Raw genomic sequence first — 18,410 nt, 5'->3', positions numbered from 1 at the left:
TTATTGCCATTGCAGGCTTTTGGTTTGTGGTTACCAAAGGTTCAAGGTTAGCTTCTTTATTATCTTACTGTCTAACTTAACTCTCTTATTAAGCTATTATAAACACAGTGTGATGATTCTGTATTTCTCTCCCTTCTTATTCCTCCTCCTCCATTCTTTATATGTTAGGTGTTTTATTTTGTGCTCTTTTGTGTTTCCTTTGACTGCTTTTGTGGGTAGTTGATTTTATTTTTGCCTTTAGTATTTGATTGTTTCGTTTTCTTTCTGTGATTTTATTTTCTCTGGTGACATCTGTTTAGCCTTAGGAGTGCTTCCATCTAGAGTAGTCACTCTAAAATACCCTGTAGAGGTTGTTTGTGGGGGGCAAATTCCGTCACCTTTTGCTTGTCAGGGAATTGTTTAATCCCTCCTTCATAGTTAAATGATAATCATGCTGGATACAGTATTCTTGGTTCAAGGCCCTTCAGTTTCATTGCATTTACTATACATGCCATTCTCTTCTGGCCTGTTAGGTTTCTGTTGAGAAGTCTGATGATAACCTGATGGGTTTTCCTTTGTAGGTGATCTTTTTTCTCTATCTGGCTGCTTTTAATACTCTGTCCTTGTCTTTGATCTTTGCCATTTTAATTATTATGTGTCTTTGTTTTGTCCTCTTTGGGTCCCTGGTGTTGGGAATTCTGTGTGCTTCCGTAGTCTGAGAGGCTATTTCCTCCCCAGTTTGGGGAAATTTTCAGCAATTATTTCTTCAAAGACACTTTCTATCCCTTTTTCTCTCTCTTCTTTTTCTGGTACCCCTATAATGCTGATATTGTTCCATTTCGATTGTTCACACAGTTCTCTTAATATTCTTTCATTCCTGGAGATCCTTTTATCTCTCTCTGCATCACTTTCTCTGCATTCGTGTTCTCTGATTTCTTTTCCATTAATGGCCTCTTGCATCTTGTCCTTTCTTCTTTTAAGTCCTTCCAGAGATTGTTTCATTTCTGTATTCTCCCTCCTTAGCTCTTGCATATTTCTCTGCAAGTCCATCAGCATGGTTATGATCTTTATTTTGAATTCTTTTTCAGGAAGATTGGTTAAATCTATCTCCTCAGATTCCCTCTCAGGGGAGGTTGTCTGTGTGATTCTGGTATCAAATTATTCTGCCTTTTCATGGTGATAGAGGTAGTCGTGGGCAGTTGGCACATGTTTCAGCTGGGAGAACCAAGACCCTTTCCAGATACTTCTTTCCTTCCTTTCTGGGAGAACAGAAACCCCTAGTGTCTTGTGCTGGGCAGCTGCGCACAGACGGGGCCTCTGAGTCTGGCCTGGGGGCTATGGAGGATGCTCTGCATGACTGCTGTGAGTGTGGCAGGTCTCAGGCTGCTGTTCCACTATGGTGGCCCACGCCAGAGGGGGAATGGGCTGGAGGCTGTTTATCACCATGAGGGGCCTCAGAGCTGCACTTCCGCCCAGGGGGTTAGGGCACCCAGAGTTCCCTGGGATTCCCAGCTGCTGGACTGAGTGTGCCGTGTTTCTTCCATCCAGCTGTGGGGTCCCTGTCCCTTTAAGACTTTCAAAAAGCACTCACTTTTCTTTTGTCACAGGGAAGCCGGCTCTGGGACCCCACCCACAGGTTTTACTCTTCCGTTTCCCTAGTATGCAGCACACCACGCACTGTGTGTCTGAGCTCCTGGTGCAGATGGCTAGGGCTGGGTATTTGGCAGTCCTGGGCTCCCACTCCCTCCCTCCCTGCTCCAACTCCTCTCCTCCCACCAAGAGCTGGGGTGAGGGGCTCTCGGGTCCCTCCGGGCAACGGCTTGTATCTTACCCCCTTCATGAGGCACTGGGTTCTCACAGTTGTAGATGTAGCCTTGCTGTTGTCCTATATCTTCTAGTCTCTCTCTTAGGAATAGTCATACTTGTTGTATTTTCAAAAATATATATGGTTTTGGGAGGAGATTTCCGCTGCCCTACTCACGCCACCATCTTGGCTCCTGCTCTCTGCTTTAAGTTATTTAAATAAACATTTTTAAAATGTGTATCAACCCATACATTCTGATAAATTCCTATTCCAATAATTTTGCTTTCTTTGTATATTAAAAAAAAAATCTGACTGTGGAAACCATTCTTGCTTGGTTTAGATTTCAACAGTATAAAATTCTTTCTGTTCAAAATTCTTTGAGAAGAATGCAAAATAGACCTACCACACTGCGACAAAATACAGAATTTTATTTGCAACTTTGGTTAACATAGTGTGGATAAAATTGTAATGTTTCCAGAATATCTTGCCTGGCTTTATAGTGCATCTGTATATCAACAGGCATTCCTCGGGGGTGGAGGGAAGTTCTTCTCCATATCAATGGGTAATTACCTGGGCAATGGAGGGCTTATCTGAACCTGAGAGGTTAGGAGGGAGGTCCTGGCTTGCTTCTGCCGCAGTAGGAAAGATGGCTCCAGACTGCAGTTTGTAAGCAATAAATGGGTTTTAAACTTTATTTCTCCCTTTAATTGATTTCAGTTTTAGAGATATTTTGTCCTGAGATTTCCTCTCCCTGGACTTACATATAGAATTATTTATTGCAACTGAAACCATTTTATTTATAGGCTCAAATAGATATTCCATGTGTACATGATGAAATTTAAAAGAAAATACAGGAATCAGAAGTTTGTATTACTAATTTTCATAACTGCAACACTCTAGCTCATCAAGTTTACAACCACAAATGCTAATAAAAACTGAGTAAAGATTTACAAATCTTTTTGTGATAAAACAATTTCTCACATTTTTTTGACAGAATGGTGTTACACTAAATTTTCAAACTTTAGGTTTTACATTTTAGATATTGCCTAAGCTGCCCCCACGAAGCCTCTGTAAGACTTTTTTTTCTAAAACTGGTGCATATACCCTAAAAAGTGTTCACCAAATGTGCAGTGGAATATATAGGTTCACCACTGGAAAATAACCCTTCTTAAAACTCGGCAGTACTGAGTCAAAGAATTTAAGATATATTACCGCATTGTGAGCACTGACCAATGCACGAGAATCCGTTAAAGAGAGGTGCTGGAAGGTTCTCTTCAATCCTGAAGGAAAAAGGCCTCGAAATGGGAAACACTACAAGACCCAGCATACTTTGCGACCACCATTGATAACTCCCAGAATGCAGTGCTCGCCCGCACTCAGGTTTCCCTTGGAGCTGGGGCTTGTAGTTCTCCCGCGTCGTGTCAGACAGTTCGGCAATGGCGGTGGTTTCTTACCCTGCTGGAGAATATTAGGTGTAGTCTTCCAGCTTTTGACAAAGGGGGAACTGACCCTGCGCCGGTCGGGTTCTTTCATCTCTTGGCTTCTGCTTTACCCAGGTAAGTCACAGAGGGGCTACAAATCCCCACAGCAAGGCCCCACCCTCCCTTTCGGGGAGCGACCTCGTTCTACTGAAGCCTTTTGTCCCTGCGCTCTCGCCGTAGAAGCCACCGCCTATCCTCCTTTGTGTGCTTCAGGAAGCCGCGGAGCTGGTGGCGGCAGCTCTGGGCGTTGGGGGCGAAAAAGAGGGAGTGACCGGGAAGTCGCAGGCGCACCGATTCATCCCCGTCCCGCCACTTGGCAGGTGGGTTAACTGTTCTCTCGTCAAGGCTGTTGTGTCTGCTGTTTCTCGTCCTGGGGCTCGCAGAGCAGGTTGGCAGTTGCTGGTGACAGCGCCGCCCTGCCCGGCTCCTGGAAGGAGAGGCGCGGACAGCCGGGTGCGGTGACACGGGAAGGCCAGAAGTACGAGCCCGTCGCCTTCCCTCTGCGACCCTGCGCTGGTGGCCTGAGGAGCCTCGAGGCTTGTTTGGCTCCCACGGGCCCCCTCGCCCGGACACCCTATTCTGGACGCGGCGTCTGGGCCGTGATACCACGGGAGAATGACTTCTTGCTCCAGTTTGTAAATGAAAGTCATTACTTCTTGCGTTGACAGCGTTTTCAGTCACTGTGTGTGTGTGTGCGTGTGTGCGCGCGCGTGCGCGCGTCGTATGTGTGTCTGAGTCTGTGTCTCGGAGAGTATCCAAACACGGGGTTGTAGCACAAAATTGCAGAGAATTTATTTTCCTTGGAGTTTTAAGAAAGTGAACTTATTGATGGAGGCTCTGGCCTCCGTGAGAATGAGCAGGCCGGTCATCTGTATGTAGTTCGGCCAGTCGTACTCTGTTGGGCTTTGACCGAAAATACACTTACCTTAACTAAGTATATTTAATTGCTAAAGATGGTAATTTTTGTGTTTTGCTTGTCCTTAGTATTACTATTAAATGGCAGCTACAGAATTTACAGAAATTTTCTGACTACATATTGTTGTTACCAAATTTCTAGGAATGAATGAAAAACTCTGGTAATAGATTTGTTTTGTGTCATATAACCTAAGAGCTTCTTAATGCCAACTCATGTCCTCTGTTTTAAGGACCAGCGACATTGGGTTAAACTTGGGCATGTGAGCATTAAAGAGGTTACTATGTGGTAGTTACTGTGCTCAACTCTGAATATTTATTTATTATATACATTTGTTTAAGGTGTTTTTCAAGTCTTAGTGAAATATATGCTTCCACTATTTCAAAAGTAGAGATTATATAAAGTTCCCCTTAAAGAACATTGGAGTTCATGGCCTCTTGAGACAATTCTTGAAGACTAATTTTTTAAAAAAATGATGCCTTTACCAGTGCAATGATGATTATAAATGATTATATGCTTCTTAAGGTCACAAAGATGTCAGACAAAAGTGAGTTGAAGGCAGAGTTGGAAAGAAAGAAGCAGCGGTTGGCCCAAATCAGAGAGGAAAAGAAGAGAAAAGAAGAAGAAAGGAAGAAAAAGGAAGTATGTTTGATTTTTTAAAAAATAAACTGAATATTAAATAATTGGATATTTCTCAAGTACTTATAGTTTTATGTAATACTTTCAGAATAGTTAAAAAATTCAGCAGGTGCCTACAAATATAGCACTATAGGTGGATCTTTGAAGAAACCAGGTATGTGAAAATGACAAAACTGTAAAGGAAAATGTTTTTTTTACTGAATAAAAATATACCATATAGGTTAATGCATTTCTAGGATTTGATTCATGAAAGTTCAATTTACATATTTACTCTTCTAGGAGTATGTTTATCATATAAATAAGGGGCATCTGCCTTGTAATAGCTCATACAACAGCATATATCATAACCTAGTTTGGATTTTGAACTTATCTGAACATTTTACTAGTCTGAAATTCTAATAATTTTTCAGAATAGATAACAGCAAACAGAAACATACAGTAGATTATTTAATTGATTAGGGGATTTGTTCTTACCTCCTTTATCATGAGTTAATCATTGAAATATTTTTATCAAGTAGTTGGTTTGATACTGCCATAAAGGTGGACCAGGTACTTATGTCATCTGATTTTTTACATCACCTTTTATTGTGTGTGACAAGTATACACTGGCCCTGAGCTGGAGATATTTCATGTGCCCCTATAATAAAATGTACATTTATCGCTATGGAAACTTTTTAAACAGATTGGTACACTTTTACCACACATATATTTTAAATGGTCTGGGTAAAATAGTTTGGCCTAAGTGTCCTAAGATATTAGTACTAAGTTTTTCTATGTGATAGCCTAAATAATAGCCAAGATTTCTAGAAATCTCATAGGGGAAAAAAATCAATAAAAGAAAAAAAGTAGAATTTACGTGTATCATTGCCATGAAGCTGTAAAAGCTCCTAATTGAAGAATTTTCTAGTTTATTCTGAATCTGTGGTACATTATTATAAGGGGGTTTGAGTTTTAAGTTAGCTGTTTTGATTAAAAACCAGCTTATAGAAACATGAGTCAGACTGGCAGAGCTATTCAAGTAGTATCCATACCCTTCAGTGCTGAGAGCAAATTTGATTTTTGTTTGCTAAGGATGGCCATAAGTGGCATAAGTGGTCTCTAAGGGGTATCTATTACATGATTAATATCTAATTTAAAGTTTATAAAACATTACAAAGAGATAATTTAATAATGTTGAACTATGAGTCTACTGATCTATTTTTATGTACAGCTAAAGTGTCAACTTGATAGTATTGCCTGTTTGGCTATTTTGATGAAACTTTCTGAGACTTCATTAGGTTAAAATGGTGTCATAGACTATTATGGCTTAGGAAATTCTCTGCAGACAATTGTATGAGTAATAATAGTGTAGCTGAAAAAGACATTTGAAGTGTGTATATAAAACCTTTCCTTTAAAGTCTTAAATTTCACTTGAGATGTTTTGATGATCTGAGGGTATCGAGGCTTATCTAATTTAACTGGAAGATTTTGCTAAAACTATGAATGGCTGAAATAAAAGCTGGAAAGAATTTCAATAACAAAATGTTCCGTGCTATGCAGAAGTGAATTTTAATTTAACCAAACCCAACCACATTTATACTATTATAAAAAAAAGACATATAGTTTGAAAAATAGAAATAAAAACCTTTCTCCAGATGAATTTTTGACAAAGATCCTTCAAATAAAGTTGCATAAATAAAATGAAAACTTCATTCAGCAGTTTGGGGTATTTTTCAACAAATCAAAGTGTCCATTTACTTAAAATTTGTTACCTCTTAAATAATTCCATTTTTTTCTCATAGTGTTGTGATAATTATATCTAAGCTTTTGTGTGCCTGGGGGAGATTTCCACAGTCTGACGGGGTATAGCATTTTCACACTACATATTATTAGAAGTAGTTGTACTTTTTGAATGTACTTATTAAGAAAATTTTTGTTGGCACTCCTTGATTACATATAAAAATGAATCGATTTAGTTCCTACTGTTTGGAAATTATTTACTAGAGCTCTATTAAGAATGATTTTCATATACTGACTATAATATGTTTTCAAAACTAAGTCCACCCCCAAAAGTATGCAGTGTTAAGTACATTATTTAAAATACATTTTTTTTGCAAACAAACATGTAAACTTTAGTTTTTTGTTGTTGTTGTTGTTTTGGTACCCTTAATCTACAATTACATGAGGAACATTATCTTTACTAGACCCCCCCATCACCAAGTCCCCCCCACATACCCCATTATAGTCACTGTCCATCAGCATAGTAAGATGCTATAGAATCACTACTTGTCTTCTCTGTGTTGTACAAACCTCCCCATAAACTTAAGTTTTTAACTTAAAAAATTTAGACGGATCAGAAGAAAGAAGCAGTTGCTCCTGTGCAAGAAGAATCAGATCTTGAAAAGAAAAGAAGAGAAGCTGAAGCATTGCTTCAAAGCATGGGGCTCACTCCAGAATCCCCCATTGGTAAGGATACGAATATATCCATTTATATGTGAGAGAAACATATAGTCTGTTCAGCTTAGAAATACCTGAGAAGAGTGAATTGACAGTATATTTTGCATATTTTTCTTATTTGTGTCTTAAAAATCATTAATCTTATAATTATTTGAATTGTCTTTCTTTAGATATGCTAATACATAGTTATTTTGTTGTTCAAAAGAGCTGCAAGATTAATTATATTTATTAACATATACCAAACAACCAATGGACTTTTCTTGTTAAATAGTAATTTATTTCAACAAACATTTGTTAAGGCAGTTTTCGATGCCATTATGTATTATGTTCAAAGATGACTGTGATTCTAATTTTAATTCTACATTCCTTTCTGTAAGTTAAAGAGAGGTGTAATGAATCAAATTTCTAAAAGCATTCTAAAATACAGGAGTGGAAGGAGAAGCTGATAGATAGCTTTCTGCTCTCAATTCCAATAAGGGAAATACTGACTAGTAGCTTATTTTTGGCAGTGATTTGACTTAATCTTGTTCTTTTTTTGTGCTGTTCATTTTGGAAACAGTAGACCAAAAAGCTGAAATGGTGGAGGTACTGAAGACAATCTAGTTACATATGAGAAAGCATTAAATGCTTATTTAACATAACTCTAAGATGGGTGCTAGTACATAGTATTTTAGTTGGATGTAATCTTTGTAATTTAGGGACCTAAACTTCAGGATTGGTTCGTAGGCTAATTCCATTTAGTCCAGGGGACAAATACCAGAGATATTAACTGCTGTGTACCTGTTGTTCTGAAACTGCAACATAACTGTCTTTAGACCTGTATTTCTAAAAGGTTTCAAGATGAAAAGCGTGGACACTCTCATAGTCTGCTTCATTGTTCTTTTGGCTCATTTGCCTTTTCCTTAATGGTAGAATTTGAAGATTGAAATAGATTAATTTTTGCCTTTATTTAATAAGTTTATGTTGCATATTGCAATTTTAAAAGTAAATAAACCAGAACACTTATTTAAAACAAAACAAAACCCTAGTAATTAAACCAAGTTGTTTCTTGGTTATATGGTATTTGAGTGATCTGTTTTCTGAGACTTTGGCTTTATTTTTCTCCTGTGGGATTTTTTTTTCTTCTATTCTGTTTAGGACCTCAGTTTCACTGAATTCATGGCCCACCTCCATCAATTCTTGAAATACTGTTCTTTAGGGAGTGTGTGTGTGTATGTGTATGTGTGTGTGTGTGTGTTTCTACCTCATTTCCCATCTCCAATTCCATCCTCTATCCCAGTATTGCATTAAGTACCCATTCTTGCATTTTTAACATATATCCATTTGATCTGTCCTACATGTGTTTACCTTTTTCAAGGTTTCATTATCTATGTGTACATATGCTTTATGTACATAAATGGCACTGTGCTGTATGTGTCATCTGTCAAGCAGCATTGTATTTGAGATCTACCCAGGTTACTAGATCTGGTTATTAATTTACAGATCTAGGTTATTTATTTCTGACTGCTGCATAATAGTCCATCACATACCGTGTTTTACTTGTCCATTTCCCCAGTAATAGGCACTTAAACTGTTTCTCTCTCTTTACTTTGTTATACTACAAAGAACATATTCTTTCTCCTTGAGGAATGTGAAGAGTTTACCTACAGTATATGCCCATGAATTGACTTGCTCTGTCATTGTGTATAGGTTTATCCACATTTATTAGGTTCTATATACCTCTGAAGAATGATTACAAAAGTTTACCCTCCCACTATCAGTGCATGAGAATTACTATTTTGTCATATCCACATCATCACTTGGTATTACCCAACCTTCTAATTTTTGCCAACTTGTTGGGTTTAAAGTGGTATGTCAAACTGTGTTAATAGCATAAAAAATATTTATGTGTTTATAGTGAGGTTGACCATTTTTTCATACATGTATTAACCATTCAGATTTTCCCTTCTATGAGTTGCATATTCATGCCTTTTATCCATTTACTATTGGGGGGTCTTTATCTTGCTGTAGAAGTTCCTGTATATTTTTGGGAAGGACTTCTTTTTTAAAAATACCTTCTCCCAGTCTATTGCCTGTTAACTCTGTTTATAGTACCTTTCACTGACCAGAATCCTTCATTTTGATATGTTCAAATCCTTTATTTTGATAATTGTCAGATCTACCTATTATAACTCTTTTTGTGTGTTTATTTTTGCCTACTTTACCATAATTGCCCAGGTAGGCATGGATTTATATGCAATGAGGGAAAGACAGTCTTCAATAAATGGTGTTGGGCAAACTGGACAGCTACATGCAAGGGAATAAAACTGGATAACTATCTAACCAAAAGTAAACTCAAAATGGATTAAAGACCTAAAGACATGAAGCCATAAAACTCTTAGAAGAAAACATAGGCAAAAATCTCTTGAACATGGGATGAATAATTTTTTCTGGGTACTTCTCCCTGGGCAAGGTAAACAAGAGCAAAAATAAACAAATGGGACTACATCAAACTAAAAAGCTTCTGTATAATTTCTGTTATAAAAAATCACACCCTCATCTTTCCTCTTTTTCAAAATAGCTCTAGCATCACAAAATTTTTCTTCCCCTCAAAAAAATTAGCTTAAGTTGTCCCCTTCAAAATCTTGCACCATACATTGCATTCAGTTATATGTCTTTAGCCTATCTAAATTTAGAAGATCCTTCTCACACATAATACTTTTTTTGCCCCTTTCCTCAAGTTGTTGAGTGTGGGCCAGTTGGTCTCTAGAATGTCCTACCTCCTGGGTTTGTCTCTCACATCTTTTATTCCTCTATTATTAATATTTCCTCTAAACAGAAAATAAAATTTAAAACTTTATTAGCTTCAGGTTGAACATATTTGGCAAGACTATCTCATGAATGATTCTGTGTACTTCATACTGCATCCCATTGGTAGTGCATATGTCTGGTTATTGAGCTATTAGTGGTGCCAAGATTGATTTCTGGGTTATGATTGTGACAAATAGGTTTCTCCATTATAGTCACATTTTTTTCTCCTTATGCCTAGCAAGTAATATTTGGAGGTGATACTCTGGCACCAAGTGAATATTCATTTCTCTGTCAACGTTTCACCAAATCATTTTAATACTTACTGATGATCCTTGTCTAAACCAGTTATTTAATTAGGAGTTGCAAAATTGTTTTTGTAATTCCATAATTCCTTTTACATTTATTGGCTGAAATTTTTCTTGAAGATGAGTTTTTTCTCAGTAACTAGGACTATATGGTTACCCTAAATGCATTTCCTATTAGAAAAGCAGTAGACACACTTCATTTTTTTTCATAATTATTAATAGTTACCTCCAGGGGTGGCAGATGAGTTTTTGTGTGTATTTTTAAAATATATTAACTAATATTTCATTGAGAATTTTTGTATATAAACCCAAAAGTAAAATTGGCCTGCAGTTTTCTTGTATTGTCTGTGGCCATCATGGTTATGGTTTTAAGTAAACTGGGCAGCTTTCCCTTTTGTTATTTTGTAGAATAGCTTATAAAAGGTAGATATTACCTCTTCCTTAAAAACTTGATAGAATTTGACTGTAAACTGCCTGGGATTATGACTTCTTACCCAAGGGGATAGTGAAAAAGCAGGGGTTATTCCCCATTTCAAGTTTTTTTTAATGATTATAGTTATCAACTTTTTAGTGGTTGTAATCATCAATTCTGCCACATTCTGTTGCTTGGAAAAGAGTCTTTAAGTCCAGTCCACATTCACAAAAAGAATTTAGACCTTCTGTAAAACCACCAAGTTTTAGGTCTCTTCATACACTTTTTTTTCTCAATGTATTAATATGATTTATATTGGTAGATTTTCTAATGTAAAAGCATGATTACATTCTAGAATAAACCCATTAATTGTGAAGTAATTTTTTCTTATACTGCTGGATTCATTTGCTGACCTTTTATTTGGAAGTTCTTCTTCTGTACCCATGAGAGAGTCAGACCTGTAACTTGTTTTTCCTTTTACTGTATCTCGTATGGTTTTATTATACTAGCCATATAAAACAAGTTATGTGGTTTTCCACCTTCTTCTGTTCTCTGACAGATGCCTAAAGATCTTTCCGATATTTATTTAAAATTAGGCCTGAAGAATACAGGTACAGATGAAAGCAGCAGTAACTCACAATAAATAATACATTTTGTATCACGACCCAGGATACTTGTTTTTTTTCTTTTCACTATAGAATGTATTTATCAAATATTTTTTAATTGTATAAGCATAAAAAAACACTACTATAATATTCAAGAGGATGTATTAAAAACATCAATCTATTGTTTTCCTTTTTTTAATGGACTTTTTTCCCTTTTTTTAATTCTACTGAAAATAATTTTTTTAAAGATACAGCCATAAAACCTCTCTTAGCTTATTTTTGTTGGTAGGTTTTTAATTATTTGGTCATTTGACTTCTTTATGTCAGAGATCCTTGAGAGCAGGGACAGTATATTAACATTTGTACCCCTGATGCCCAGCACTGGCTAGACAGTTCAGTGTCTGTTTAGTTACTGTTAGGTCACATGTCCTCCCACCTGGTGAAGCCCGATACAAACCACCTTCTTTAAAAGCAGTGGTAACAACAAATTTCAGGAAAATGCATAGTAGAAATTGAAATTCGAATATTTCATATAAGAGTTATGGCTTGGTTTTGTTTTTTTCTTTTTAATTAAACTTAAGTGGCCAGTCTTAAAGTTAATTTTAGGTACAACTTTCAAGACTTACTGTTTCAAGTGTGTAGTTCTTAAATGTTGATGATCAAAAAAAATTAAGTGAATCTCTTTTTTGTGTATGTAACTGCTGTTTTAACCATCTTGTAAAGAGGTGAAAACAGACATTGTCAAATTACACTGTAGCCTGAATATGTATCAATAGAGCAGAGTACATTGATTAATGTGATAGTTTATTAACTGGATTCTCTTTTATTAGGAAGAAAAAAAGGTTGCTAGTCAAAATAAGTGTGTCATTTATTTCCCTCCCTCTCCTTGTAACTTCTGAATATTTTTAATTGAGTTTTTTCCAGTTTTACTTAGAAATAATAGACATACATCACTGTATAATTTTTTGTCCACTTTTTCTGAGAAATTATTGACATACACTGTATAAGTGTAAAGTATACATCCTGATAGTTTGATCTACACATATTGTGAAATGATTACCACAGTGTTGAGTTAACATCCGTTGTCCCATGTAGATACAATAAAAAGAAAAGAAAAAAAGCTCATGATGAGAACTCTTAGGATCTATTCTTAACTTTCCTATATATCTATCATATTACATTTCCTGTATATCATGTTAACTATAATCATATTGTACATTACATTCCTGATACTTCTCTTATTATAACTGGTAAATCTGATTTTTAGATAGAATACTGTCCATGTACTAAGTCATTTTTTCAAGGTTAGCCTAATTTTAAAAAGGGGTTCCTTATATGTTTTAGTACTATAAAATTTTATTTTTTTATTTCTTTAAAAATTTTATCTGATACTCTGAATTACAGGAAATGAAATACTTAGGGGAGATTAGTAGAGAGTGTTGAAACTTCATTATCAGGAGAAGAGGCCGTAGCAAAGGGAGAAATTAACATTTAAGAGAGTTAAGGTTTAAAGCAATTGGTTTAAAGCAATTCCTTTCAGGACAAAGAGTAAGATATGAAAAAGTTACCTAAATGTCGACATTCCAGGCTAGGAACACTTATATCCACAAGAGGGCATTATTGTAGTGTGGTTTGTGTTTGAGTATTAAGTATCTGGTGAGCTAGAGAGGCCTCACAAACTTCAGGTTCTCAGAATCTCACTCCTTCCATTTCAGTGTCTTCTACCAACACTCCCACTCCCCTACATCCACTTTCCTTGGCTGTCTGCCTTTTCTAGGGCATTCCTGGCAGAAGCCCCTTCTTGCCAAAGGCTTTCTTCTACTTGAAAAATGATTGGGCTGTGTACTTTTCTTCATCTCTGAGACTTCTGTATAGTTCTGAGTGATTGACTCAATTCTAATTCTTAATCTAGGTACATTCCCAAGTCCATCGAGGTTTTAAAACATTCCACTTGTTTTTTCACAGCCCAAAGACAGCAGTGTTAATTTTATATCCTTAGAAAGCCAAGATCTAAGCTGGCAGGAAAGGCCTTCTTGATTGCCTTTTTGTTCTGGACTTTCAGTATTACTTACATGATCAGTGAATGCCATAGTGTATATTTTTCAGTTTTCTTCATATTTCTGCTTTGGTCCTCAAAGAAAGAAATAGGTGGTTTTGCTTGAAGCTTAAATTCATTCATATACTCATGTGTTAATGTTAATTTTTTATTTTGTACCACTTAATGGTTTTTTTAGGCTTTTATATACAGTACTGTGGAGTAAAGGTAATTTGATTGAATCACTGTTCTTACTAAGCAAATCCTATCAGATAATTTGGCAAAAACTAATTAGTAGTGGCTTATATTATTGTTAAAGCTGTTTGGACTCTCAACCCATCTTTAAGAATGAATTCTAGAATGGAGTATTTTCTGAGATTTTAGGGTCTGAGTTCATTTTTCTTTAACCTAGAATGCATGCTTTTATTTGTTCTTAGGGTCTTTTGTTGGAGTCTGGGAGTGTAGCAGCATTGCTTTATTGCCCAATTACTGTATTCTTTGATTTTTCTAGACTATGTGAGTTAAAATATGATTGTCATCAAATAATGCTGCCATTCCAATTTTTTCTATTAACATTCCTCCTTTTCCAGTGATAGTAATTTTCTTTTTCTAGATTTGTCCCTTCTATGGTGTATATTATTCATTATTGCAAGATGAAGTTAGTGGGTCCAGATAATAACTTTGATTCCTTAATGAGTCCTGTCCATCAACTGGCCTGACAACTATCTTTTGGCAGAAAGAATATAGTCTGGGATGGAGAAAACTATATTTTTATCTAATTATAAATGTGAAATGGCAGTTTATTTTGCTCTGGCTGAGAAACTATGATAATTTGGTGACCTCACCCTTGTAATTTTTTTTTTGAAACTTTTGTTGGCTAGATTAGTGTATTTTTTGTGTATGTGTAATTACTATTTAACCTGTTTCCATATAGGATTTGAAGAAACATTTTTTTTAAATGTAGTCTTAACCAAATAAGATGCTGTTGAACTTGTTGAGTGGAGTCATTGATACTTAAAGTCACCAGAAAAGGGGTAAAAACATTAAACTGGAGAAGAATTTTATAATTCATCACAAATATTTAGATTGTTAGAATATTAGTATTTTCCTGTAATCTTTCTATATATCTACTTAGAAAAATTATTTTCCTAAGCATGAGGTATGTAATTTAAAGAATACAAAATTTCTTGTTGGAAAAGCTGTAGTATGAAAACATGGTACCTCACTATAATTTAATAAACACATATTTGTGCTTATAGCATAGTAGGCAAACCACTGTTAGTTATTATTCTTTATTCCTATATCATTTGGGACTTGGACTAGGGGAAGTCTCACAGTAAGAGATGGACAAAAAGTTGAAGAAATGAAACCTAAGAGAAGTTAGGGGACATTAATATTCTTTTACTTTAGATACAAGTCAGGTCTAGCTACTACTTTGAGTTATACATGTAGCACCTAGCACAATGCCATCTGCATGTGAACTATATGAAGGTGATCTCGTTTTATCATTGTTTTGGACAAATTTAATCACAAAATTAGAAACATTTGATTATGTTTCATGGTTCCTTGCAGTTTAAGCAAGAGTTAACCACTGCATATCAGGAAACATTCTAGCTGTTTGTTTTCTTCTAATGTTATTATGGTTATCAGTATATTTGCCATTGAAAAAATAAAGATGTTCAGTTTATACGTATGTTTAAAATACAATCCATCACACTATACTTGTACATTCATATTGGCAAACCCACTGTTTTTACTGAGTATGTAAAAAACATTTAAACATAATTTTATGGGCTCAGTGACTGTAATTATTCCCCAAGTATAGGCTTTTAATTAAATGCATATAGATTAGTTCCTTTGTAAGTAGGAACTTACCTTCTTTTCAGTAGACTATTAAAAAAAGGGCTGGCAGCTCAAAATAAAATGCATTAGTCACTTAATATTGTACATTGAAAAATTTTTTAAAGATACTTGGGATTGGGGATATTTATGGTAAAATTTAACCGGAAGATGGCAGTGATGATCCTCCTGTACATGCCCTGCAATGTTAATCAAAAAGTTTTACAAATGTAATAGCATGAAATATGCACGTTCAGCAGTTCGTGTATAATGTTAAAAGTGAGAATTTAGAGGAAAGCATTTGCTGTTTGTTTTATATACTATGAAAAATGTGTATTTTTCTATAAGAAGGGATTAAGAATATTTTGGGTGTCTGTATCTTTGTCTGTACACTTCAGTTTTTTCTGAATACTGGGGTAAGGAAGTTACCATAAGTCTTGCCTTGTTTAAGTTGCATGTATCACTTTATGTTATGCATCATGTCTAGAAGGCATGCTGTTTTATTGCCTGTTTGCATTTTTCACCCAAATTGCTGGATACTAATGGACATTTTAAAGGAACTACAGTCATTTCTCTAAATTGGCCTTTTTTTTTTTGATGGGGGGAAAATGAAATAATTTAAGACATGAAAGAAAAAAATTATTAGTCAAAAATTAACATTTTAAAATAAGTTTCAGAAAACCAGAGAGTAAATGACTTTTCAAGTATATTTCAGAGTTTTGATTTTGACAGCAAGTATGAATAATACCTGTAATCTAGTGATCTAAAAAGTGAGACTTTAGGAAGGGGAGAAGGAATGCTCTCCTTTGAAAATTAGTGCCCACATTTGGTGTTGGTTTGAATAAATATGCATCCTCCATAATCTTGCCTTTTTTTTTTCTCAACATAAATCCCAAATGCATTTTGCCAGAGAAATCGCATGAATTGTCAGCATGCATTGTTAACTTTGTCTTTCTCCTCTTCTTTCCGTTGTTCATTTTCATTCATGTATTTATGTTTTTTGGTTTGCCATTACTCTTTCTTTTTTGTGAATTACTTCATGTTAAATTACTTTTGAAACGTCATAAGCTGAGCAACCTCTCCGTGTAGTAACAGCGGATACCTGTCTATTTCACTGTTTAGTCCCTGCTCCTATGTCTCCATCCTCCAAATCTGTGAGCACACCAAGTGAAGCTGGAAGCCAAGACTCTGGAGATGGTGCGGTGGGGTCCAGGTAAAGTAAATTTCTTCTGATATTTTAGTGGTAGAATGCATTTAGTGCCCAGACAACTGTCAGTGCTTTAAAGAGTCTCTACACAGTTATGTTGAGGTAGTCCTAACATTTTGAGATCTAAATGGTATAGAAATTGTTTGTTATAAATTGGTTATGTGTGTGTGGGGGGGGGGTTTACAGTATTTTAACGGTCATACTTGATTAACTTAGTATTGAATAGCTAAATGACTTTATGCTAATGATATTACATTAAAAATAGAGGTATTAATACTTTAAGGTTTTTTTTCCTGTTTAAGCAAACTTTATACTGGTTATTACATGGATGTTTTAGGTATAAATAGTGTAAAACCTCTCTGCTGTGCTTAACTCCCCATTCAGGAATTGAAAATCTAAACAATTAATTTATATAGCCCAGCTCTGGTCTATTAACTCGGTACTTCTAATTAAGATAGAAAATAATACATAAAATACCAAGAGTAAGGATAATTCCTTATGAAACGTTAAGAGTATTTATACTGCTTTGAGGGCATTATACTAGGTGAAATAAGTCAGAGAAAGACACTGTATGATCTCACTCATTTGGAATCTTAAAGATTCTTATAGATACAGAGAATAAAGTGATGGTTGCCAAAGGCAGGGGATGGGGATGGGTAAAATGGGTGAAAAGGTTTAACGGTACGAACTTCCAGTTATAAAATAAGTAAGTCATGGGGATGTAATATACAGTATGGTAACTACAGTTAATAATAGTGTATTGCAGATTTGAAAGTTGGTAAGAGTAGATCTTAAAAGTTCTCATCACAGGGAAAAAAATTTTGTTGTTATAGTGACAAATGTTAACTAGACTTACTAGGTGATCATTTCACAATATATACAAATATTGAATCATTACATTGTATGCCTGAAACTAATGTAATGTTACATGTCAGTTATATCTCAATTTTTTAAAAAGTGTTTACTGCCAGGTTTTCCTGAATTCTCATCTTCCTTGTAAAACTTTATTTAATGTTTGTTTTAGGATGCTGCACACATTTTGGGACTTGCTTTTCAAAAGTTCAGTAAGATTTCAGCTTCTTTTCAAAGATTGTATTGGGAAAAGTATTATTACTTACCCTCTTTGTCATATACACACATGCACACACACACAGTAATAGCAAGTGTTTATTTAATAATGCACTTTTTGACTTCTGTGAAAGCTGAAATGAGATTAAACATAGCTAGTTAAAATGTTTATTCAGAATCCTTATTTTGGGTCCTGGAATTAAAATTCCTCTTAAGGAAAATTTCTTAACACACATTTTAATAAGAAATAAAATGAGAAGTTTTATCTGGTTTGTGCCTGAACTCCTGTGATTAAAGTTATAAACAAGTAATGAGTATGTAAAAGACAGGGCAAGAAAAAAAGAAGCAAAGAAGCTAGATAATCCATAAACTCAATATTTTAGTCAATTCCTGAATAATCAGGTCATTAACAATTAGAAGGCACAGAAGGCTCACTATTTGAGTTTGAGATGTGCTTTCCAGAACTGTTCTGTATGTAAAGCCAAAATGATAAATCTAAGCAATATTATCATTAGAGATAAAGGACATAAATCTATATCATTTTGAAAAAAATCAAAACTTTCTTTTTAGAAATAATATTACCTTATAAAATAGTATGTGTTACAAAGTAAAAACTTAACTTATTTAGTCTAAGTTCATTTTTAAACTAAATTTGTTTCATACTTCAGTATTTTTATATAAATATGTTACTATTCCTTTGCTGATAAGCAAGTGGTATTTTCAAGAGAAGGGTTTTTCCTTTCTATAACATAACAAAGTAAAAATATCCCACAAATAAAAAAACTATGTTTATTAATTTATTGGATATTGTATACTATTTTTTATGGTGATACTATACTCTGTTCATGCCAAACTCAGTATTTTTTATTTTGAATAGGGGAAAGATGATTTTAGTGC

General features: G+C 35.0%; 1 protein-coding gene and 1 long non-coding RNA gene across 7 annotated transcripts in view; one reads left to right on the top strand and one right to left on the bottom strand.

Moving 5' to 3' along the window:
- Window positions 1-3,087, bottom strand: part of LOC130684112 (uncharacterized) — a 138,169-nt gene extending 135,082 nt beyond the window's left edge. Inside the window, exon 1 of the long non-coding RNA XR_008998265.1 lies at window positions 3,014-3,087. This is a non-coding gene — a long non-coding RNA (uncharacterized LOC130684112). The remainder of the gene's footprint in view (window positions 1-3,013) is intronic.
- Window positions 3,088-3,193: 106 nt separating this feature from the next.
- DYNC1I2 (dynein cytoplasmic 1 intermediate chain 2) overlaps window positions 3,194-18,410 on the top strand; it is a 63,633-nt gene continuing 48,416 nt past the window's right edge. For 2 of the 6 annotated variants that reach the window (XM_036879139.2, XM_036879137.2), the window contains exons 1-5: window positions 3,196-3,339; window positions 3,445-3,584; window positions 4,703-4,819; window positions 7,144-7,261; window positions 16,361-16,451. In XM_036879139.2, the coding sequence (XP_036735034.2) occupies window positions 4,712-4,819; window positions 7,144-7,261; window positions 16,361-16,451 (317 nt within the window). In that variant the 5' untranslated portion in view covers window positions 3,196-3,339; window positions 3,445-3,584; window positions 4,703-4,711. Of the gene's footprint in view, window positions 3,340-3,444; window positions 3,585-4,702; window positions 4,820-7,143; window positions 7,262-16,360; window positions 16,452-18,410 lie in introns of all 6 variants that reach the window. The other 4 variants (XM_036879140.2, XM_036879135.2, XM_036879138.2 and 1 more) reach the window with 4 other exon arrangements.

This window comes from Manis pentadactyla, chromosome 6, assembly GCF_030020395.1.
Source record: "Manis pentadactyla isolate mManPen7 chromosome 6, mManPen7.hap1, whole genome shotgun sequence".
Classification (NCBI taxonomy): domain Eukaryota; kingdom Metazoa; phylum Chordata; class Mammalia; order Pholidota; family Manidae; genus Manis; species Manis pentadactyla.
This window is presented reverse-complemented; position numbering and strand designations above follow the sequence as displayed.